Source organism: Rhinatrema bivittatum, chromosome 1 (assembly GCF_901001135.1).
Source record: "Rhinatrema bivittatum chromosome 1, aRhiBiv1.1, whole genome shotgun sequence".
Classification (NCBI taxonomy): domain Eukaryota; kingdom Metazoa; phylum Chordata; class Amphibia; order Gymnophiona; family Rhinatrematidae; genus Rhinatrema; species Rhinatrema bivittatum.
The window spans coordinates 113,022,838-113,045,623 of NC_042615.1; the positions used below are offsets into that span (position 1 = coordinate 113,022,838).

At 43.0% G+C, this 22,786-nt stretch overlaps 1 protein-coding gene across 5 annotated transcripts in view; it reads right to left on the reverse strand.

The window, feature by feature from the left end:
* LOC115079042 (NACHT and WD repeat domain-containing protein 2-like) overlaps nt 1-22,786 on the reverse strand; it is a 247,792-nt gene that overhangs the window by 63,605 nt on the left and 161,401 nt on the right. For all 5 annotated transcript variants that reach the window (XM_029582083.1, XM_029582174.1, XM_029582254.1 and 2 more), the window contains exons 23-24: nt 3,406-3,574; nt 2,633-2,834 (exon numbers count right to left, since the gene is read on the reverse strand). In XM_029582083.1, coding sequence (XP_029437943.1) covers nt 2,633-2,834; nt 3,406-3,574 — 371 coding nt within the window. The remainder of the gene's footprint in view (nt 1-2,632; nt 2,835-3,405; nt 3,575-22,786) is intronic.

Consider the following 22,786-nt stretch of genomic DNA (forward strand, 5'->3'; position numbering starts at 1 on the left):
TCTTAATGCTTGTGGAGTGGAAAATTAAGTAGAGGGCATGTCTATGTCTCTGGCTAGGGATCTTAATTGGTTGAGTGAGGGTAATGTCATTCACATTGCATTGGAAACTGGCAGCCTGCTCTTTGAGGGGGAGACACTGTATAATAACTGAAATCCCCTAGAACCAGGAGGTTGTGGGTAGTGGTAGTGATATCACATAGGAATTCAGATAGTTTGAGGAAGGAGTCAGGATGGTTATTTGTGGCCGGTAGGTATGGATGATTTTAGATCCCTTATTGCCTTGGACCTTTATTTCTAAGCAGTCAGATTTGCATATTTGTTTAGCAGGTAACTAGCTCCAGGGACAGTGAGTGTTTAAAGATAATAGTCACTCCTCCCCCACAGCCTATGGGTCCAGGGGTGTGGTGGATTTGGTAGCCAGGAGAACAGAGTTGGGCAAAATGAGTAAACAGTGAGACTGAATCCAACTGTACTTATCTGCCACATATGCCAGACCAATGGATAATTGTATTACACTTTTTTCTGAATGTGTTAAGTATCCAAATTCAATTAGCAAGTTGTAATTCTTTAATTGCTTCTTTTTCTACTGCTAGCCAATGCTTTCCTTTCTAGACTGTTGCTAGGCAGGGACCTTCTTTTAGCTGGCCTTCCATTAAGCTATATATCGCTTAAGTGCAGAAACCTTTTCAGATTGAAATAAATTGCTTCTACATGTTCTCTGGGTCAGAAAGGATGATCTGCATGGCATTTCTGATCCCATCCTTCTGATTACTACTCTTACTTCTTCTTATCATTTCTGTAGCATTAATGAAGACATTTCTATTTCTCACAAATTAATAAACCGTAAAAAGAAGACATCAGTCCTTTGAATGCAACTCACTGGACAACTAAAATATGTTGCAGCAATGGCAGGTGCTTCAAGCTTTTGTCCAACAGTCTGTTTTTCAGGATATCTACAATATTTATGGGAATTATTTTTAATATGAGGCTCTAATGTATTGTTAATTTACCTGTTTTAGGGGGTCATTTATCAAATCACATTTTCACATATAAAAACACCTTTGATAGCACCATAACACATGGTGGAGAGAGAGAGAGAGTAGCCATAACCCATAATGCCTGCACATTTAGATAGGTATTTTATATCTCTATGGGAAGCCCACCTAGTAACTCGAGGTGAGGTTTAGGTATTAGTATAGGGGTTAGGGGCCACTTTGAAATTCAAAGTGAGATGTACGAACAGAACAGTGCTCTCTTGTGAAGATTTGAGGACCTTCGGAGTGAGGAAACTCAGCCAAAGATGAGATTTATATAATGTTCTCTCAACCTAGCTTGATGTTACCCAGGTAGAGAATCCATAGGTTGAGAGAACATTGCACAAATCTCAACTTTGGGTGAGTTTCCTCACTCCGAAGGTCCTCAAATCTTCACAAGAGAACACTGTGCTGTTCGTACATCTCACTTTGAATGTCAAAGTGGCCCCTAACCCCTACACTAATACCTAAACCTCACCTCGAGTTACTAGGCGGGCTTCCCATAGAGATATAAATACCTATCTGTGAGGGCACTCTGGTTAGTCTCTCTCTCTCTTTCACATAGCTAGACTGGCTTTCCAGGAGCTTCAAAAATACTAAAAATGGTCCACCCGGTGGTTGTATGCAGGAAATACAAGAAGTGTGAAAAGGTTAGCATTTCACATAGGGGTAGATTTACAAACAGCGCAAATTGGTGTACTTTTGCTGGCGCATCAGGTGCAAGCAAAAGTACGTGGGATTTTAGTAGATACGCGCGTAGCTGCGCGTATCCGCTAAAATCCTGGATCGGCGCGCGCAAGGCTATCGATTCTGTATAGCCGGTGCGCACCGAGCCGCGCATCCTACCCCCGTTCCCTCCGAGGCCGCTCCGAAATCGGAGCGGCCTCGGAGGGAACTTTCTTTTGCCCTCCCCTCACCTTCCCCTCCCTTCCCCTACCTAACCCACCCGCCCGGCCCTGTCTAAACCCCCCCCTTACCTTTGTCGGGGGATTTACGCCTCCCGGAGGGAGACGTAAATCCCTGCGCGCCAGCGGGCCGCTAGCGCGCCGGGACGTGACCTGGGGGTGGGTACGGAGGGCGCAGCCACGCCCCCGGACCGCCCCGGGCCGTAACCACGCCCCCGGGCCCGCCCCCAAAACGCTGCCGATACGCCCCCAAAACGCCACGCCGACCGGGCCCGCCCCCGACACGCCCCCCTCGGAAAACCCCGGGACTTACGCGAGTCCCAGGGTCTGCGCGCGCCGGTAGGCCTATTGAACATAGGCGCACCGGCGCGCAGAGCCCTGCTTGCCTAAATCCGCCCGGATTTGGGCGGATTTAGGCGAGCAGGGCTCTTAAAATCTGCCCCATAGGTATTAGTGCACTTTGCAATAAACTGCCTATTACCATAAAGCACACCTCTTTTTCTATCGCATGCAATATTTAGTGCATTTTGATAAATCCAGGCCTTAGTTATCCTAAAAATCAGACCTAAAGGACAAGAGTTTGAAATGAAAGATTATATAGTAAAGGTTTACTGCATATCTGACATTGAACTCAGAATCACTAAAGTGTAAGAATTCTGTTGTCTATACTTTATATGCACAAAATGATTGTACCTGAAAAATAGGTTTACGGGTATCTGTGAAGGAGGCCATTGCGCTGTCTGTCAGAATAAAGAGTTTCATATCTCTGACTAACACAATGTCAGTGTTTTCCATCAGTCCACGCTCTACACGAACCGCACTGCTCTTACACTTGGATTTTACTATGTTCCAGACTGTAATGATTCCTGGTTTAATGCTCCTGCATACCACATACCTGTAAAAAAAAAAAAAAAAAAATAGCAAAAGCAAAATCTCTCCAGCAGCTCTTGATCATTTAGGATGTCATTTTCAAAAGGGACTTTTGTGCATAAAACTGTGTTTTACATGCAGAAATGGCCTTTTATAAAATTTCACACCCAATATTTTGGTAAACTTATGCTTGTGCATCATGTTTGCAAGTAAGTTTACATTGAATGACTGAAGGCATTCCTTGGGAAAGAGATGGGGAGGGGTTTGAATTTACGAGCACAGTTTATAAAATTTGACTGTATCTGCCTACATTTCCAGAGAAATTTTATGCCCACCAAATCACGGGTATACCCGAGAGGTAACTGTCTAAAAATTAACTGAATATCCTTCTTGCTCAGCAAGTCTTTGAAAATTGTCCACTAAGCATTTAAGTAACACAAATTCATTAGTTGCTCGTATCACATTTATATGCATCTCCTTGCTGGTGTGAAAAAAGTTGCTTGCAGGCAACATAAATTTCCCTCCATTACGTTCCTTCCCTTCAACGTACAAAGGTGTTTACCTCTTTTAGTCAACAGAACAGTTCTTGCACTTGCCTTGGATAATTCTTCATCGTGATAAGTTCTTGAATCCCATCGGTTTGCTGACCCCTACCCATGCTAATGCTCAGTGTCTGGTCATTAATCTTGCAAGCTAGATTCCATAATCGAAGGCTGTTCTCCCCCTCGCAGAATCCTAAACAGTATCGAAGGTCGGAGCAGACACCTAGAAATCAGAGAAAAATGAAAACAACATTTAATTCTCTAGTCCAAATACACATTGTATGGGCTCAGATGTTAAATGTGCTCTTTAATGTCAGCAGAACTGAATGCAATTAAAAAATCAGACAACTTTGATCCAAATGTCTTTCATTTCTGCCATGAATTTCCTGGTTTGGTAGGAAACGAAGAAGCAGGACGACTGGCCATCGAGGGGGACTGCGAGCACATACTAGGTGGCACACACGCCCCACGCTCACACACACTGGGCTTAGGGTCAGCGGTGCAGCGATGCTGAGCAGGCTGGGGATGGCTGTGGGGCTGGGCAGCAGCTGAAAGCTTTACACCAGTACATGTAAGCAGCAGGTCCACTGGGCCGCCCTCCTCAATCAGTTTCCTAAAAATGTGCTACCCGAGTTAGGGATGGGGAAAAGGAATAGAAACATGGGTCTAGAGTGGGGTGGCTGGAGGCCTGTTAGGGGATGGGGAGTCAGAAACAGCAGAGGGGGAGAGGGAGAGGAAAGGAGACAATGGAAAAGATCAGAGAAAGAGAGCGAAGGGCCTTATTGAAATCCAATTTTAAAAACTCACCTTTTCTGAAGCTGCTATTAAATTCTAAGCATGCCTCTACAATAAATACACTTCCCATAGACTGTTTTGTTTGTCATGTATGTTTGCCTTGAGAAGGCTGTAAGCCCTTTGGAGAAGGGACTGCCCGTTGTGTGTATCTGTACAGTACTGCATATGTCCAGTAATGCTTTAGAAATGATAAATGGTAATAGTAGAAAGCAAAGGGAGGAGGTCAGTTGAGAGTGTTAAGAGAAAAGGAGGAATTGGCTGGATAGGAGCACCTGACAGTGCTGCAGTGGGCAGGAGGAGTCACAGTTCTTTGCCAGCACTAGAGATTTACAGCAGATAGTGCTACTGCAGGAAACAGAAGCCAGGGCCCTGTGCAGAGGAGGGAGGGAGGTGCACACATGTAAAACAGAGAAGCTGATGAAATAAAGCGCACCCAGCCCAGCACGAAGGTTTACTCGTGGTTTGACGCACATTTTGAGTGAACTAGACTAGGGTCCAATGCAATAATTAGCGGGATTAGTGCGTCTATAACGTGTGTGCTAGCAAACGTGTCCCAGCTAGCACCTACCGCATTTAAATTCCATGTAGACACTGCTGTACTTAAAGTATTTGGCACCCGGGGTGGATATTTCCTTTGGCACCCCCCCCCCCCCCCCAGATTCACTTCTCCATCCCCCTCCCCCCACCTAGTGATCTCAAGTTCCCCTCTCCCTTACACAGGCTCTCTCCCTCTCTTGCACACACTTTCACACACACACACACACACACCTGCACACAGCTCCCTCTCTAACACACAAACATGCACCCTCACTCCCCCCACACACACAGACATACTCTAACACAGTGGTTCTCAACCTTTTTTCGGTCGGGACACACCTGATAGATAGTTGTCACATGCGTGACACACTGAACACATGACCGTCACGGGGCTAAATGTAAACATATACTTTGTATCTACGGGATCCACCCTGACCCCCCAGAACTAGGCCATTCCCCTTTCAATTTACCATGCAAAAAAGATTTCTGGTGTCATCTCAGTAACAGCAACATAAACACTCTCTCCTACCAGGAGCAATAGCCCTCCTTATGAAAAAACAATAATTTACCACCAATACATGTCCTATTGAGAAAACACAACAAATAATATTGATACAAATGCCTACATGCTAGTAAAATACTTCACATCGGTCACACACATAGAATCGACCTTCACCAAGTACAGAAAGACCACAAATTAAAAAATATGGAGACAAACTGGAATGGAGATCCAAAAAAGCCACTCTGCATGCAGTGCAAAACTGAAGAAATGGAAACAGAAATATAGCACCTAATAGACTCCCAGGATCTGCAATAATGCACACAAACTAATGCGCAAAAAGTTACATCTGCATTATGGAACTCATTCGAACAGTACCAACCCTATCTATGAAAAGACAACATTACAAATATTTAACCAGGCCCTAAACACCAATACACCTCCTATGAGGAAAACCAGAACAAGCCAAGCTGTTATAGATCCCTACACAGAAACTACAAGCTTGCAGAATACCTTTACCTGGGTCACACACGCAGAACACAGATAGACCATCACCAAATACAGAATAAAGTGACCATCAAGTTAATGATTTTGTTTTCCCATTGTTGCACTGCATACACTCAGTCTGGCTTCTTGCTGTTTCCAATTCAGTTTTTGTCTCCACATTTCTATTTATACATTTCTCAAGTAATATAAAATAATAATTCTAAAACTAGAATAATAAATATAAAACAGCTGATAAATAGAATAATATCTGATCATTAAAAACTTACAAAATTATTAAAAAATTCCCTAAACACCAATAAAATATTTCAAACAGCAGACAAATCACATAATACCCAATAAGTAAAATGGCAGTCAATCAAGAAAGATAAACTTAAAAAGCCACCTTTACTTACCCTCACTGGCAACTTTCCTACTCCTTTCCCTCGTAGGCCTTAGCACACACCAGAAGCAGCAGCAATGGCTGGTGAAGCTCTGTTCTGACGTTCCTCTTCCTTAGGGTCCATGACTTGTCTGTCTCACACACAGTGTCACATACACACTTTCTGTCACATACACACCAGTCACCTCCCTAACCAATCTTTCTCTCTCACACACACACACACACACACACACACACACCAGTCACACCCCTGACTGATCTCATTCACTCATATACACCAGTCGCCTACCTTACCAATCTCTCTCTCACACACACACCAGTCACCTCCCTGAGCAGACTCTTGCTTTCACACATTTTTTTTTCTTACACACACAGTGTCAATCACACACATTCTCTCACATACTTACACACATGCAGGCACTCTCTGTCTCTCTCACTCACCCCCACCCCACATGGCAGCTATTGCACAAGGCAGCTGGTATTCTGCTATTAAAGCAGTTGTGACAAGTTGAGAACTGCAGCAGGGGTGACTCCTCCGGCCTCGCAGCGGTAAGAAGGCAGCACTCAGCTGTTTGTCTGTGCTGTGATCATCGCAGCACAGAGTAGTCAGCTGAGAATGTGGCCGCGGGGATTTCCTGCCATGTGGCTATTTGGGAAATCCGTCGAGTAGCCATGATGTGCAAGGGCTGCGGGAGTCAGTGACCGTCTCTCTATGTGGGCCATTGTTGGTTGCACGGGTGAGTGACTGGCCAAGAGCAGAAAGGCCGCGATTCTAGCTACAGGAGCCAGGGGAAGTTCATGTGGTACGGAGGGTGCAGGGAGGAGGGGCTGAGAACAGCAGCTGTAGGACGTGGATGTGCAGAGCCTCAGGAAGCCAATGACAGGCTCCCCACGGTATGAAGAGGCTGCGTTTTGATCGGCAGGAGCCAGTTGATCGCAGCCTGAAGAGAGGCAGGAAGTGTTCCCGAGGGGAAGGGCTGGAGCGGACATGAGTTTCTGAGCCTAGTGCTACTACGATGAGGGAGGAGAACTGCAGAAAGCATTGGGGGTGCTTACGATTTAGGCCCTAAACCTGCTGACATCAGCGGGACCATAAAAAAAAAAAAAAAAAAGTTAAACGCCGCAGACCCGAGGCAGCTAATCGACGGATTTCTCAATCAGCTGCGCGGCAGGAAATTGCCACGACCACATTCTCAGCTGACTGCACTGCGTCGCGATGATTGCAGCACAGACAAACAGCTGATTGCTACTTTTTACCGGGGGGGAAGACTTGGGACATTAATTTGACAGAGGCAGCATGGCTCTTTCTTCTTCCTGCGTGCCTGGTAAATATCATTTCCTCTTCCGGGCCGCAGGGGCGGGACAAAGAAAAGGCCATGCTGCTGTTGCTGGCTTCCACAAACACTGCTGCCGTTCCACTCTGAGCTTGAAAGTGCCGATAGCACGGGCAGGAACAGCAGCAGTGTTAGTTGAAGAACTGTGCGCGTCTCTCTGGGGCGAGTAGAGGGAGGGAAGAGCGGGAGACCAGGAAGTGCGCGACACACCTGCCGGTGCTTGGCGACACACTGGTGTGCCGCGACACACCGGTTGAGAACCGCTGCTCTAACACACACAGACACAAACACACTTTCTCTGACTTCCTACCCCGCTACCATCAGAAGCACAGCAGCAGTTTCCTCCTTCAGCCCCCACAACAGCCGCGGACTCTTCATTTTTCCTGAGGCGGCACCAGGGCTGGTACGGCTCTACCTCCTGCATCTGCGGTGGGGGGGGGGGCAGTGCTGTTGCTCTTCCTCCTGCTTTGGGCCGCGACTGCATGACCTTTCCTTCTTCCCGCCCGCGCGGACCCACCACTTCCTCTTTCATGCCACGGGGGATGGGAAGAAGAAAAGGCTATGCAGTTGCCAGCTCCAGACCCATGGCACTCTAGGTGGACACCCAGTGCTCCCACTGCTCGCGGCCCAGAGGCCTCCCTCTTCTTCTAGCACAAGCCGGATGAGCTCTGCTCACAGCCGCCGACCTCCTGGCTGTCACCTGGGGCAGACCGCACCACCACACCCCCTCTTAGAACACCACCTCATGTAGATGAGGTTATTAGCTATTACCAGGGCTGGTTTGGCCTACTGGGCTTGGGCATGCCCCAGTGGGCCGGTCCAAGCAATCACATGATTGGAGTTGGTTGCAGCAGCCCCATGCCTGTGAGCGTTACGGCCAATGCCAGACTCCGCAGCAGCTTCATTTTTTTTCAGTTCCCCAAGGTTCTCCTTATTTTTGGTTGTACATGGCAATGGAAAGGAGACTCCATGGGCCTGCTTGCCTTTTATCTTCTGCCATCTTCTCAGCAGGAACCTCCCCTTACATTTTAGGCATCATGCAGTGACAGCAGTGGTAATGTTGGGCTGCATGAGTCTGCTTTTGCTACTCCTTCCCTCCTTCACCACCACTGTGGCAACGGAAAGTACTCCTGCTGCTTCCCTCACACCTGTCCTGCTTCGCCTGGTCTGGTCTTTCCTCTCCTCTGCTGGCTACAGGAACACAGAAAACTCGCGGCGCTACCTCACCGCGGGCTGAGAATCTTCCCGCTGCTCTCAGGTGCGACTGCCTCATGGGGCCCCCCCAGCATCTGGGCCTTCCACCCTGCCCCTACCCATGAGGATTACCTCATACTGGAACAGCAACAGGGAGTCTACTAATACCCTATTCTTTTGGGATCCTTCCTGAATTCTCCTGACCACCAATGTGAATAATTTTTTTTTAAAATTTATTCAGAGATAGGCGAAGAGTGGTAGTGAGTTACTGAGTATGTGTGAGAGTGTGAGCCCATGTGAATCTAAGCATCTTTGAGTGCATGCCTGCCAGTAAGCACATCTGAGATTTCATGTTAGTATGCGTATGTCAGTGAGCATGTGTGTGAGCATGTATGAGTATGTGAGTACATGACTGTCAGTGAGAATGTATGTCAGCGCATGTGTGAGAGCACATGTATAAGTACATGTGAGTCAGTGAGCATGTGTGAGAGCGTGTTTGCGAGGGTGCCTATGAGAAGAACGTCCTTTTTCACTCGGCGCATAGTTAAGCTGTGGAATTCATTGCCATAGGATGTGGTTATGCAGTTAGTGTAACTGGGATAAAAAAATGTTTGGATAAGTACTTAGAGTAAAAATTCATAAACTGCTATCACAGTAATTATATTAATAAGCAATAGTAGCTTGTGATTTATCTAATGTTTGGGTACTTGCCAGGTACTTGTGACTTGGATTGGCCACTGTTGGTCTGACCCAGTATGGATTGGCCACTGTTGGTCTGACCCAGTATGGCATATCTTATGTTCTTAATGAACATGTGTGTGATATAAGACAGAAAAGAGAGTTTGTGTGCACCTCTATACCTAACTGATCCACAACAATCTCAGTGTGATAGGAATCAAATGTTCCCAGGTATAAAGAGCATGGGATCTTTTATCCTTATTAGTTTAAATTATTAGATGTGTCTGGTGTTTTAAAATATTTTCTTGGTGTTTGGGAAATTTTTACAAATGTTTTGTTTTAGTTATTGGATGTTCCATTTGTCAGCTGTTTTGAAATATTCATTCTTTTTATTAAAATGAGTTTACTGTTATGATTGAAGTTTTTTGTTTCTTTAAATATCATATTCTATGAGGAAGCCATTGTTGTACTGCATACAGGATCTGGCTTGTTGTGGTTTCCAGTTCAGTTTTTATCTGCATGCTTCTGTTTATATCTTATGGGCTCTTTATTCTGTGTTTGAGGGTAGCAAACACAGAATAAAGCCTGGCTTGTTCTCTTTTCCCAAAAAGAGGCATATTGGTGTTTACTACCCTCAAACACAGAATAAAGAGCCCATAAGATATAAACAGAAGCATGCAGATAAAAACTGAACTGGAAACCACAACAAGCCAGATCCTGTATGCAGTGCAACAATGGCTTCCTCATAAAATATGATATTTAAAGAAACAAAAAACTTCAATCCTGGCTTGTTCTCTTTTCCCAAAAAGAGGCATATTGGTGTTTTAGGGTCTGGTGTTATATTTATATAATATACTTTTCAATATATTTATAAATGATCTGGAAAGAAATATGACGAGTGAGATAATCAGATTTGCAGATGACACAAAATTGTTCAGAGTAGTTAAATCACAAGCAGATTGTGATAAATTGCAGGAAGATCTTGTGAGACTGGAAAACTGGGCATCCAAACGGCAGATGAAATTTAATGTGGATAAGTGCAAGGTGATGCATATAGGGAAAAATAACCCATGCTATAATTACATAATGTTGGGTTCCATATTAGGTACTACAACCCAAGAAAGAGATCTAGGCGTCATAGTGGATAACACATTGAAATCGTTGGTTCAGTGTACTGCGGCAGTCAAAAAAGCAAACAGAATGTTGGGAATTATTAGAAAGGGAATGGTGAAAATATCATAATGCCTCTGTATCGCTCCATGGTGAGACCGCACTTTAAATGCTGTGTACAATTCTGGTCGCTGCATCTCAAAAAAGATATAATTGCGATGGAGAAGGTACAGAGAAGGACTACCAAAATGATAACGGGAATGGAACAGCTCCCCTGTGAAGAAAGACTAAAGAGGTTAGGACTTTCAGCTTGGAGAAGAGACGGCTGAGGGGGGATATGATAGAGATGTTTAAAATCATGAGAAGTCTAGAACAGGTAGATATGAATCGGTTATTTACTCTTTCGGATAATAGAAAGACTAGGGGGCACTCCATGAAGTTAGCATGTGGCACATTTAAAACTAATCGTAGAAAGTTCTTTTTTACTCAACGCACAATTAAACTCTGGAATTTGTTGCCAGAGGATGTGGTTAGTGCAGTTAGTATAGCTGTGTTTAAAAAAGGATTGGATAAGTTCTTGGAGGAGAAGTCCATTACCTGCTATTAATTAAGTTGACTTAGAAAATACCACTGCTATTACTAGCAACAGTAACATGGAATAGACTTAGTTTTTGGGTACTTACCAGGTTCTTGTGGCCTGGATTGGCCACTGTTGGAAACAGGATGCTGGGCTTGATGGACCCTTGGTCTGACCCAGTATGGCATTTTCTTATGTTTCTTATAGTGTTGCCTTTTCACAGGTGGGGGTTGTAACTGTTTGCATGCTAGCAATTAGTGCTGTTTGAGTATGGAGATTTATTGTATTGTAATTGTAATTCTGTTTACCCATGGCTTTTTGAGGGTCAGTCCCAACACCCAACATGTGTTACGAAAGATCTAGAATGTGTTCTGTTACTTAGATATTTAGGTAAAATATGAAATCTGTATTGGAGACTTTTTGGCTCAGTTCTGCTAGGTTTCAGGTCACATGATATACCTCTTAAAGGGAGAGCTTTTAGGAGTTGTTGAAGCAGGAAAAACACATGAGGAAGTCAGATACCCATAGGCTGGTTCTGTAAAAAAACTCCCGGGCTAATATTTTCCTGCAATCCGCCCCTGGCTATTACCGTCTGATGAAGGAAAGCGCACCCAAAGGCTGGGCATCCAACGCACATTTTTTAATGCCAGGAATTTTAACTCCAGCTCCAGAGATGGAGTAAAGTTAACTTGCAGTCAAGGGCTCATGAGAAACATTTTAAAAAAATATGGTCCTCTGTGTTCTGATAAGTATGTCCTCCTCCTTAGTATTATTGTGGCTCTTGAATTTACTGCTTAAGAACATAAGAACATAAGAAATTGCCATGCTGGGTCAGACCAAGTGTCCATCAACCCAGCATCCTGTTTCCAACAGAGGCCGAACCAGGCCACAATAACCTGGCAATTACCCAAACACCAAGAAGATCCCATGCTACTGATGCCAGTAATAGCAGAGGCCATTCCCTAAGTCAACTTGATTAATAGCAGTTAATGGGACTTCTCCTTCAAGAATGTATTCAAACCTTTTTAAAACCCAGCTACACTAACTGCACTAACTACATCCTCTGGCACAAATTCCAGAGCTTAATTGTGCTTTGAGTGAAAAAGAATTTTCTCCAAATAGTCTTAAATGTGCTAATTGCTAACTTCATGGAATGTTTTTGCGTATTCCTGCAACCAGCCTATTGCGCTTGTTTCTCCAAATCCTTGCTGCATCTCTGTTCCTATATAATCCCTTCCCTGATACCTGTTTATTGTAATTTTCAACCTGTAGTTCTGCTGTAAACCAATATGATGTCGCTACTAATATCGGTATAAAAAAAGTCTTAAATAAATAAATAAATAAAGTAAATTTCATCTGCCATTTGGATGCCCAATCTTCCAGTCTTGCAAGGTCCTCTTGCAATGTACCACAATCCACTTGTGATTTAACTACTCTGAATAATTGTGTCATCTGCAAATTTGATAACCTCACTTGTCGTATTCCTTACCAGATCATTTATAAATATATTGAAAAGCACCGGTCCAAGTACAGATCCCTGAGGCACTCCACTGTTTAGCCTTTTCCACTGAGAAAATTGACCATTTATTCCTAGTCTCTGTTTCCTGTCTTTTAACCAGTTTGTAATCCACGAAAGGACATCACCTCCTATCCCATGACTTTTTAGTTTTCTTAGAAGCCTCTCATGAGGGACTTTGTCAATATCCAAATACACTACATCTACCGATTCACCTTTATCCACATGTTTATTAACTCCTTCAAAAAAATGAAGATTTGTTAGGCAAGATTTCCCTTGATTAAATCCATGTTGACTGTGTTCCATTAAACTATGTCATTCTATATATTCTATGATTTTGATCTTAAGAATAGTTTCCACTATTTTTCCCAGCACTGAAGTCAGGCTCATTGGTCTATAGTTTCCCGGATTGCCCTTGGAGCCCCTTTTAAGTATTGGGGTTACATTGGCCACCCTCCAGTCTTCAGATACAATAAATGATTTTAATGATAGGTTACAAATTTTAACTAATAGATCAGAACTTTCATTTTTTAGTTCCTTCAGTACCCTAGGATGCATACCATCCGGTCCAGGTGATTTGCTACTCTTTAGTTTGTTAATCTGGCCTACTAGATCTTCCAGGTTCACAGTGATTTGGTTCAGTTCATCTGACTCATCACCCTTGAAAACCATCTCCGGAACTGGTATCTTCACAATATCCTCATTAGTAAACATGGAAGCAAAGAATTAATTTAGTCTTTCTGCAATGGCCTTATCTTCCCTAAGAGCCCCTTTAACCCCTTGGAAATCTAACGGTCCAACCAACTCCCTCACAGGTTTCTTATTTCGGATATATTTTAAAAAGTTTTTATTATGAGTTTTTGCCTCTACAGCCAACTTCATTTTAAATTCTCTCTTCGCCTGTCTTATCAATGTTTTACACTTAACTTGACAATGCTCATGCTTTTTCCTATTTTCTTCACATGGATCCTTCTTCCAATTTTTGAAGGATTTTTTTTGGCTAAAATAGCCTCTTTCACCTCACCTTTTAACCATGGTGGTAATCGTTTTGCCTTCCTTCCACCTTTCTTAATGCATTGAATATATCTGGACAGTGCCTCTAAGATTGTATTTTTAAACAATATCTATCCATGCCTGTTGAACACTTTTAACCTTTGCAGCTGCACCTTTCAGTTTTTTTCTATTTTCCTCATTTTATCAAAGTTTCCCTTTTTAAAATTTAGTGTTAGAGCTGTAGATTTACTTATTGTCCCCCCTTCCAGTTTTTAGTTTAAATTTGATCATGTTATGATCACTATTGCCATGTGGCCCCACCACTGTTACCTCTCTCACCAAATCCTGCGTTCCACTAAGAATTAAATCTAAATTGGCTGCTCACGGTGGAGAAAAATAAATGTATATTGACTTGGTCCACTTTTCTTATGGTCACACAATTTAGACGCCTGTAGCAATGGGCACCTAATATAATGCAATAGCAACCTCAGCAAAATAAAAAAGAAGCAGAATTAAAATGAACACTCGTATTGAGCACCTGTTGCAAGTGTAGGTGAGCACCCGATGTAATAAACTACTTTTGAGTGCTACAGATGCACAATTTTCCCTTAGCGTGCCCTTTTTTACACTACCCTGACTTCTCTTTCATTTAAATACTGCATCGGGTGCACATGGAATAGGGTTGCGCACACGTTAGGACATCAGGCGCTCAATATGAATGCCCGTTTTGATTGTGCTTCTAACTTCATCGGCCTGTAAGTAAGATAAGAGAGGGCGCAGAGGACAGGGAATGGGAAGACTGTGGTCATGATGGAAAGTAGGAGAGGGGGATGGAATAATCTAAGAGAGGGGAAAGCAGAGTAGAACAATGGGAATAACATGAGGAGTTCTTTTCTGTATGGGGTGGGGGACTTTTTTCCCCAAATTTTCACAAGGGCCCCTACAAATCCCCTTTCAGCACTGAAATTTTAGTACACTGATGTAGATCCCTCCTCATTTGCCATCAGCATATATGAATATGTTATAACACAGCCTATCTTACAGGGTCATTTATCAAAATGTGTTAGGGCATTATCGCATGCATTAGTGCCCTAATGCATGCAATAAATATTGCATCACAAAATGCATATGCAAATTTTAAATTAGTATTCGAGTGGGAGGAGTTTGAGCAGAGTAAATGGAAATGAAGGCCGGCTAACATTGTGTGCGATAAAGTAACGCACAGCAACACAAGTTTTAACGCCAGAAATAGCCACACCGTTTTTCTGTGTATTATCCCTGCAATAGCTGTGCGTTACAGCCGAAATGGGATTTACTGCAAATCCCGGTTCGGAAGGAGAGATGGGAGAGAGTAGGGGGGGTGGGGAGAGAAGAGAGAGCCTCTGTGGAGGGTCACTTATAATTGAACTTTTTATACCATTGTAAGAGGAGGCATTATGAACCTGGGGTAAATTTGTGGGGTGGGGTTGGGGGGCAGTTTTACATGCACAATCATGCGTTCGAACAGCACAGTTACCATCAGTGAAGATTTAATGTGATTTGGAGGGATGAAAGGTAATAGAAAAGTAAAAGAAAATATGTACCATGTTCTCTCTACCTAGTTTGATGCTTTCTCTACCTAACTGCAATCAAGGTAGGTAGAGAGAGTAAAGTGTGTTTTGTTTTAAATAGTCAGAAAGGCAGGCAATAAACAGAAGTTTGTGTGTTTTGTTTTAAATAGTCAGAAAGGCAGGCAATAAACAGAAGTTTGTGTGTTTTATTTCCCAACCTTCCCACCCACCCCTAGCTCATCCTTTAATTTATAGGCAGGTGTCTCTTTCACACACACACACACACACAATATTAAAATAAAACAAAATCAGCCTTTTAACTTAAATTCAGAAATTCCCCACACCTTTATCAAGAGTTTGATATTTCCCTTGTAGGTCACTACCAGATATTCAGTGAATACACTAATACATTTAAAGGACCCTAATTGTATGCATTCCTACTCCCATAGTAATCTAAAACTTAACTAGGAACTAAACAAAATTAAGATGAAGGCAGCAGTCCGCAGCCAGAGGGGGGGGGGGGGGGGGGGGTGCTTACCAGTCTTTTGCACTGAGTGTCATATGTATGATGAGAAATTGTATGTGTGCATCTGATGCAAAGAGCTCCTGTGTCTCAGAGAATGAGTCCGATCTCTGGAGGCTAGAGTGGCAGATCTGGAGGAGCTGAGGCAGACAGATGTATATAGATGAGACCTTCAGTGCATAGTAGCCAAGTCCCAACTCCAGGAGGAAGGTCTCATGATCAGAGAGCATCAACCTGGTGCAGCAGGAAATGATCCTGTAGCAAGGACCTCTTCTCCAGGAGGTGAATTGTCCTTTCGCACCAAGGATGTATCTCCCAGGGTTACTGCCCAGGAGGGAAGGGTTAGGTCGGCCATCTTAGATGGTGATTCGATTATTAGGAATGTAGACAGCTGGGTGTCTGGTGGGCAAGAGAATCGCTTGGTAACATACCTACCTGGTGCGAAGGTGGTGGACCTCACGCGTCACCTAGATAGGATTTTAGACAGTGCTGGGGAGGAGCCGGCTGTCATGGTACATGTGGGCACCAACAACATAGCAAAATGTGGGAGGGAGGTTCTTGAAGCCAAATTTAGGCTCTCAAGTACAAAGCTGAAATCCAGAATCTCCAGAGTAGCATTCTCTGAAATGCTCCCTGTTCTACATACAGGTCCCCAGAGTCAGGCAGAGCTCCGGAGTCTCAATTTGTGGATGAGATGATGGTGCAAAGAAGAAGGATTCAGTTTTGTAGGGAACTGGGGAACCTTTTGGGGAAGGGAGAGTCTTTTCTGAAGGGATGGGCTCCACCTTAACCAAGGTGGAACCAGGCTGCTGGCTCTAACCTTTAAAAAGGAGATAGATCAGCTTTCAAACTAGAACAAAGGGGAAAACTGACAGTCACTCAGCAGCACATGGCTCGGAGGGAGGTATCTTCAAAGCATTAGAGTTAGGGCATCCCAACAGAGAGGTTCCAATAATAAGACAAGTAGTCCAAGTGCCTATAAATAAAAACTCACCTAAGCTAAAAGATTCCAATTTATCCCTGCCAACTAAAAAGCAGAATGTAAATACAAACAAAAAGCACACTTTGAAATATTTGTATGCTAATGCCAGAAGTCTAAGAAGTAAGATGGGAGAATTAGCAGTGAATGATTACATAGACTTAATTGGCATCTCAGAGACATGGTGGAAAGAGGATAACCAATAGGATTTCAGTGCTATACCGAGGTACAAATTATATTACAATGACAGAGAGGGGCATTTTAGTGGCAGGGAGGTGCTTTATGTCTGGGATGGCATAGAGTCCAACAGGATAAAGATCCTGCATGAGACTAAATTCACAGCTGGGTACATGTAGTGGACAGGCATGGACATTGTTAAAAAAATACCATCCTAGAAGTGCAGTCCAGATGTATTCCACGCACTAATAAAGGTGGAAGGAAAGCAAAATGATTACTGGTATGGTTAAAAAGTGAAGTGAACGATGCTATTTTAGTCAATAGATCTTCATTCAAAAATTGGATAGAACTCCCCTGAGTGTTGGGGAAGACTATAGTGATAGGAGTATACTACTGTCTACCTGACCAAGATTGTGAGACGGACAGTGAAATGCTAAGAGAAATTAGAGAAGCTAACCAAATTGGTAGTGCAGTAATTATGGGAGATTTCAATTACCAAGCAAAGACATGAAGCAAAATGCCTTGCACATCAATCAATATCCACAAACCCAGCGTGCAAGGAACAGGTGACAAATTCCACTGTAGAGATTATAATAATTTTTTATTCAACTAATTTTCTTAAACATTGTTAAATGGCAACTCCATACATCTTCAAAACAAAAGTTAAAGTCCCCCGACACGGTCCGTGTTTCGCGGTAGCTGCATCGGGAGGGATTTCAATTACCCCAATATTGACTGGGTAAATGTATCATCAGGACATGCTAGAGAGATAAAGTCCCTGGTTGGAATAAATGACAGTTTTATGGAGCAATTGGTTCAGGAACCGATGAGAGAGGGAATGATTTTAGATTTAATTCTCAGAGGAATACAGGATTTGGTGAGAGAAGCAACGGTGGTGGGGCCACTTGGCAATAGTGATCATAATATGATCAAATTTGCATTAATGACTGGAAGGGGACAATAAGCAAATCCACAGCTCTAGCACTAAACTTTCAAAAGGGAAACTTTGATAAAATGAGAAAAATAGTTAAAAACAACTGAAAGGTGCAGCTACAAAGGTAAAAAGTATGCAACAGGCATGATCATTGTTAAAAAAATACCATCCTAGAAGCACAGTCCAGATGTATTCCAAGTATTAAGAAAGGTGGAAGGAAAGCAAAATGATTACTGGCATGGATAAAAGATGAGGTGAAAGAGGATATTTTAGCCAAATCTTCATTCAAAAATTGGAAGAAGAATCCATCAGAAGAAAAGAGGATAAAGCATAGGCATTGACAAGTTAAATGAAAAACATTGAGAAGGCGGCGAAGAGAGAATTTGAAAGAGGTTGGCCATAGAGGCAAAAACTCAAAAGAAAAACCTTTTTAAATATATCAGTAGCAGAAAACATGCAAGGGAGTCAGTTGGACCTTTAGATGATCGAGGGGTTAAAGGTGCACTTAGAGAAGATAAGGCCATTACAGAAAGATTAAACGATTTCTTTGCTTCGGTGTTTACTGAAGAGGATGTTGGGGAGATACCCATTCCAGAGAAGGTTTTCATGGGTAATGATTCAGATGAACTGAACCATATCACTGTTAACCAAGCAGATATGGTAGGCCTGATTGACAAACTGAAGAATAGTAAATCACCTGGACTGGATGGTATACACCCCAGAGTTCTGAAAGAACTAAAAAATGAAATTTCAGACCTATATCTGGCCAATGTAACCATGATATTTAAAAAGGGATACAGGGTGACCTGGGAAACTATAGACCGATGAGCCCGACTTCAGTGCTGGGAAAAATCATGGAAATTGTTATAAAAAATAAAATTACAAAACACTGGAGTGCCTCGGGGATTTATACTTGGACTGGTGATTTTTAATATATTTATAAATGATCTGGAAAGGGGTATGATGAGTGAGGTGATCAAATTTTCAGATGACACTAAGTTATGCAGAGTAGTTAAGTCTCAAGCAAATTGTGAAGAATTGCAAGAGGATCTTGTGAGACTGGATGATTGGGCTTTCAAATGGAAGATGAAATTTAACATGGACAAGTGCAAAGTGATGCATATAGGGAAAACAAACCCTTGCGGTAGTAACACAATGTTAGGTTCTATCTTAGGAGTTACCAACCCAGGAAAGGCATCATAGTGGATAATACATTGAAATCGTCAACTTGGTGTGCTTTGGTGATCAAAAAAGCAAACAGAATGTTAGGAATTATTAGGAAGGGAATGGCAAATAAAACATTGGATCTCCTAATGCCTCTGTATCGCTCCATGGTGAGACTGCAACTTGAATACTGTGTGCAATTCTCGTTGCCGCATCTAAAAGAAGACATAGTTGTACTGGAGAAAGTGCAGAGAAGGGCAACCAAAATGATAAGAGGCATAGAATGGCTGCCCTATGAGGAAAGGCTAAATAAGTTAGGACTGTTCAGTTTGAAGAAGAGACAACTGAGAGGGGATATGACACAGGCTACAAAGTCATGAAAGGACTTGAACAAGTTAACGTAAACCAGTTATTTACTGTCTCAGATAATAGAAGGACCAGGGCACTCCATGAAGTTAGCAAGTAGCTCATTTAAAACAAATCAAAGAAAATTATTTTTCACTCAGTGCATAGTTAATCTATGTAATTCATTGCCTGAGGATGTGGTTACAGCAGTTAATGTAACTGAGTTTAAAAAAGGTTTGGTTAAGTTCCTAGAGGAAAAATCCATAAATTGCTATTCATTAATAAGAAATAATAGTTTGTGATTTATTTAATGTTTGGGTAGTTGCCAGGTACTTGTGATTTGGATTGGCCACTGTTGGAAACAGGATACTGGGCTTGATGGACTCTTGGTCTGACTCAGTATGGTATATCTTATGTTATTTTTTATTTATTTATTTAAAGGATTTATGTACCGGAGGTTCCTGTATAATATACATATCACCCCGGTTTACAAGGAACGGTAATTATCGCTTCATATAGCGGTTTACATTGAACATGTTAAAAATTAAGTAACAAATATTTAACCATGAAATACTAAACATGAAATACTTAAACATGAAAAAAACATGAAAAACAGAAAAACTAATGTTTCATATAGCGATTTAAATTGAGAGGTTAAACGTAAGTGACAAATTAGAGTATCTTACTAAGCATCTCATAAACATGCGAGTTAATAAATAGATAGCCTGGTGATATGTTTGTCAACATGAATATATGTATATATGATTATATAAAGTATCCTAAAAATGGTAAAATGGACATACAATTCGAAAGTTTTATATCCTCGGTAAGTTATATGCTAGGGGCTTTGAAAGTGCAAATAGACATGGTAAAGTCACTCTTCCTGCTCCTAACTGTAAGGGAATGCTTGTTAGGGAAGTGAATCGTTTTTTGACGATTTAAAATATCGTCCGATATATTTTAAATCGTCAAAAATCGTTAGGGCCACGATACAATACCAATTCCCCCGATTTATCGTTAAAAAATCGTAAATCGGGGGAAGGGGGAGGGCAGGGAAACCGGCACACTAAAACCCCCTAAAACCCACCCCCGACCCTTTAAATTAAATCCCCCACCCTCCCGAACCCCCCCAAATGCTTTAAATTACCTGGGGATCCAGCGGTGGTCCAGAACGGCGGCGGTCCGGAACGGCCCCCTCAATTGAATCCTTTTGTCTTCAGCCGGCGCCATTTTGCAAAATGGCCGCCGCAAAATGGCGGCGGCCATAGACAAAAACGATTCGACGCAGGAGGTCGTTCCGGACCCCCGCTGGACTTTTGGCAAGTCTTGTGGGGGTCAGGAGGCCCCCCCAAGCTGGCCAAAAGTTTCTGGGAGTCCAGCGGGGTTCAGGAAGCGATTTCTTGCCGCGAATCGTTTTCCGTACGGAAAATGGCGCCGGCAGATCGACTGCAGGAGGTCGTTCAGCGGGGGTTTGCCGCTGAATGACCTCCTGCAGTCGATCTCCTGCCGGCGCCATTTTCCGTACGGAAAACGATTCGCGGCAAGAAATCGCTTCCTGAACCCCGCTGGACTCCCAGAAACTTTTGGCCAGCTTGGGGGGGCCTCCTGACCCCCACAAGACTTGCCAAAAGTCCAGCAGGGGTCCGGAACGACCTCCTGCGTCGAATAGTTTTTGTCTATGGCCGCCGCCATTTTGCGGCGGCCATTTTGCAAAATGGCGCCGGCTGAAGACAAAAGGATTCAATTGAGGGGGCCGTTCTGGACCGTCGCCATTCTGGACCACCGCTGGATCCCCAGGTAATTTAAAGCATTTGGGGGGGGGTTCGGGAGGGTGGGGGATTTAATTTAAAGGGTCGGAGGTGGGTTTTAGGGGGTTGGCTCACGATTTTAACAATTTTTCACGATATTTTTAAAACCCAAACGGCAACAATACGATTCCCTCCCCCTCCCAGCCGAAATCGATCGTTAAGACGATCGAGGACACGATTCACATCTCTAATGCTTGTTTGAATAACCAAGTTTTAAGTTTCTTTTTAAATGTAGTGTGGCATGGTTCCAGGTGAAGGTCTGGAGGAAGTGAGTTCCAGAGCGAAGGGCCCGCTGTAGATAGTGCACGTTTCCTCAGAGAGGATTTCGCGGGTTGGGTGATTAGTCTGTTCTGATACGCGCTTCTAGTTGGTTTCGTGGATGTATGTAGCTGAATTTGAAATGTTAAGTTGAGAGGAGCTATGTTGTATAAGGCCTTATGTATCATCATCAGGGACTTGAATTGGATCCTGTATTTAATCGGAAGCCAGTGGAGATGATGAAGGATAGGGGTGATATGATCTCTTTTCTTGGCATTTGAGAGAATTCTTGCCGAGGCATTTAGGACCATCTGAAGTGGTTTTGTGGTGCATGCTGGTAAGCCTATGAGGAGAGCGTTACAGTAGTCCAGTTTTGGGAGTATGATAGCTTGTAGTACCATGCGGAAATCTCTGTATAGGAGGAGTGGCTTTAGTTTCTTTAAGGTTTGAAGTTTAAAAAAACATTCTTTTGTTGTGTTATTAACGAATTTGTTGAGGCTGAATCCGCTGTCTATGATGACTCCCAGGTCTTTTACTTGTTGTGAGGTGGAGTGCGCGGAGGTATCCTGACGTTGGCTAGCGTTAGGTGGTGTGGGTGAGGCATAGTTTTCCGGTGCTATAATGAGGATTTCGGTTTTGTTTGTGTTTAAAACCAGGTTGAGGCTGGTGAGTAGGTTGTTGATAGCTGACAGACATTTATTCCAGTGTGACATGGCTTTGAGTAGTGAGTCTTCTATAGGGATGAGGATTTGTATGTCATCCGCGTATAGGAAATGTCTAAGCTTGAGGTTGGTGAGTAGTTGACAGAGCAGGAGAAGATAAATATTGAAGAGGGTCGGAGAGAGTGATGATCCTTGTGGTACCCCCCTCTTGGATTCGATGGTGTGAGACTCTTTGTTATTTATCTTGACCTTGTATGATCTGTTCTCCAAAAACGATTTGAACCAGTTGAAAGCTGCTCCTGTAATGCCGATGTCCATTAGGCATTGCAGGAGGCAGGAGTGGTTTACGGTATCAAACGCTGATGAGAGATCCAGGAGAACGAGGAGGCAAGGTTGGCCTTTTTCTAGATTAAAGATAATAGTGTCTGATAATGAGGTTAATAGCGATTCGGTGTTCATGGTCTTACTTTTCATCCCTCCAAATCACATTAAATCTTCACTGATGGTAACTTTGCTGGTCCTATGAATGACTGTGCATGTAAAATTGCCCTCCAAAACACACCCCACTCCACAAACTTCACCCCGAGTTACTAGTGCTCCCTCTTTCAGTGATATAAATAGTTAACTTTTTTGTGAGTCTCTCTCTCTCTCTTTCTCTCCAGCATTCGTGATAACAACCTTTGGATATATTTATAGCAAAGTGATTAATCTAGGACTTAGGTTTTTATTGTTTAGCTTTGGCAGTATTCAGAGAGATATGGAAAACAATTTAACAACATGAGTAACCTAGCAGAACCAAGAGTGCTTCTGCCACACAAACTTTCTGTGACTTTGGGCACGTTACTTTTTCTCCCATTGCCTCAGGTTTGTAAACTCTCCAGATAAGGGACTCATTGTATCTGTATATAATTTGCTG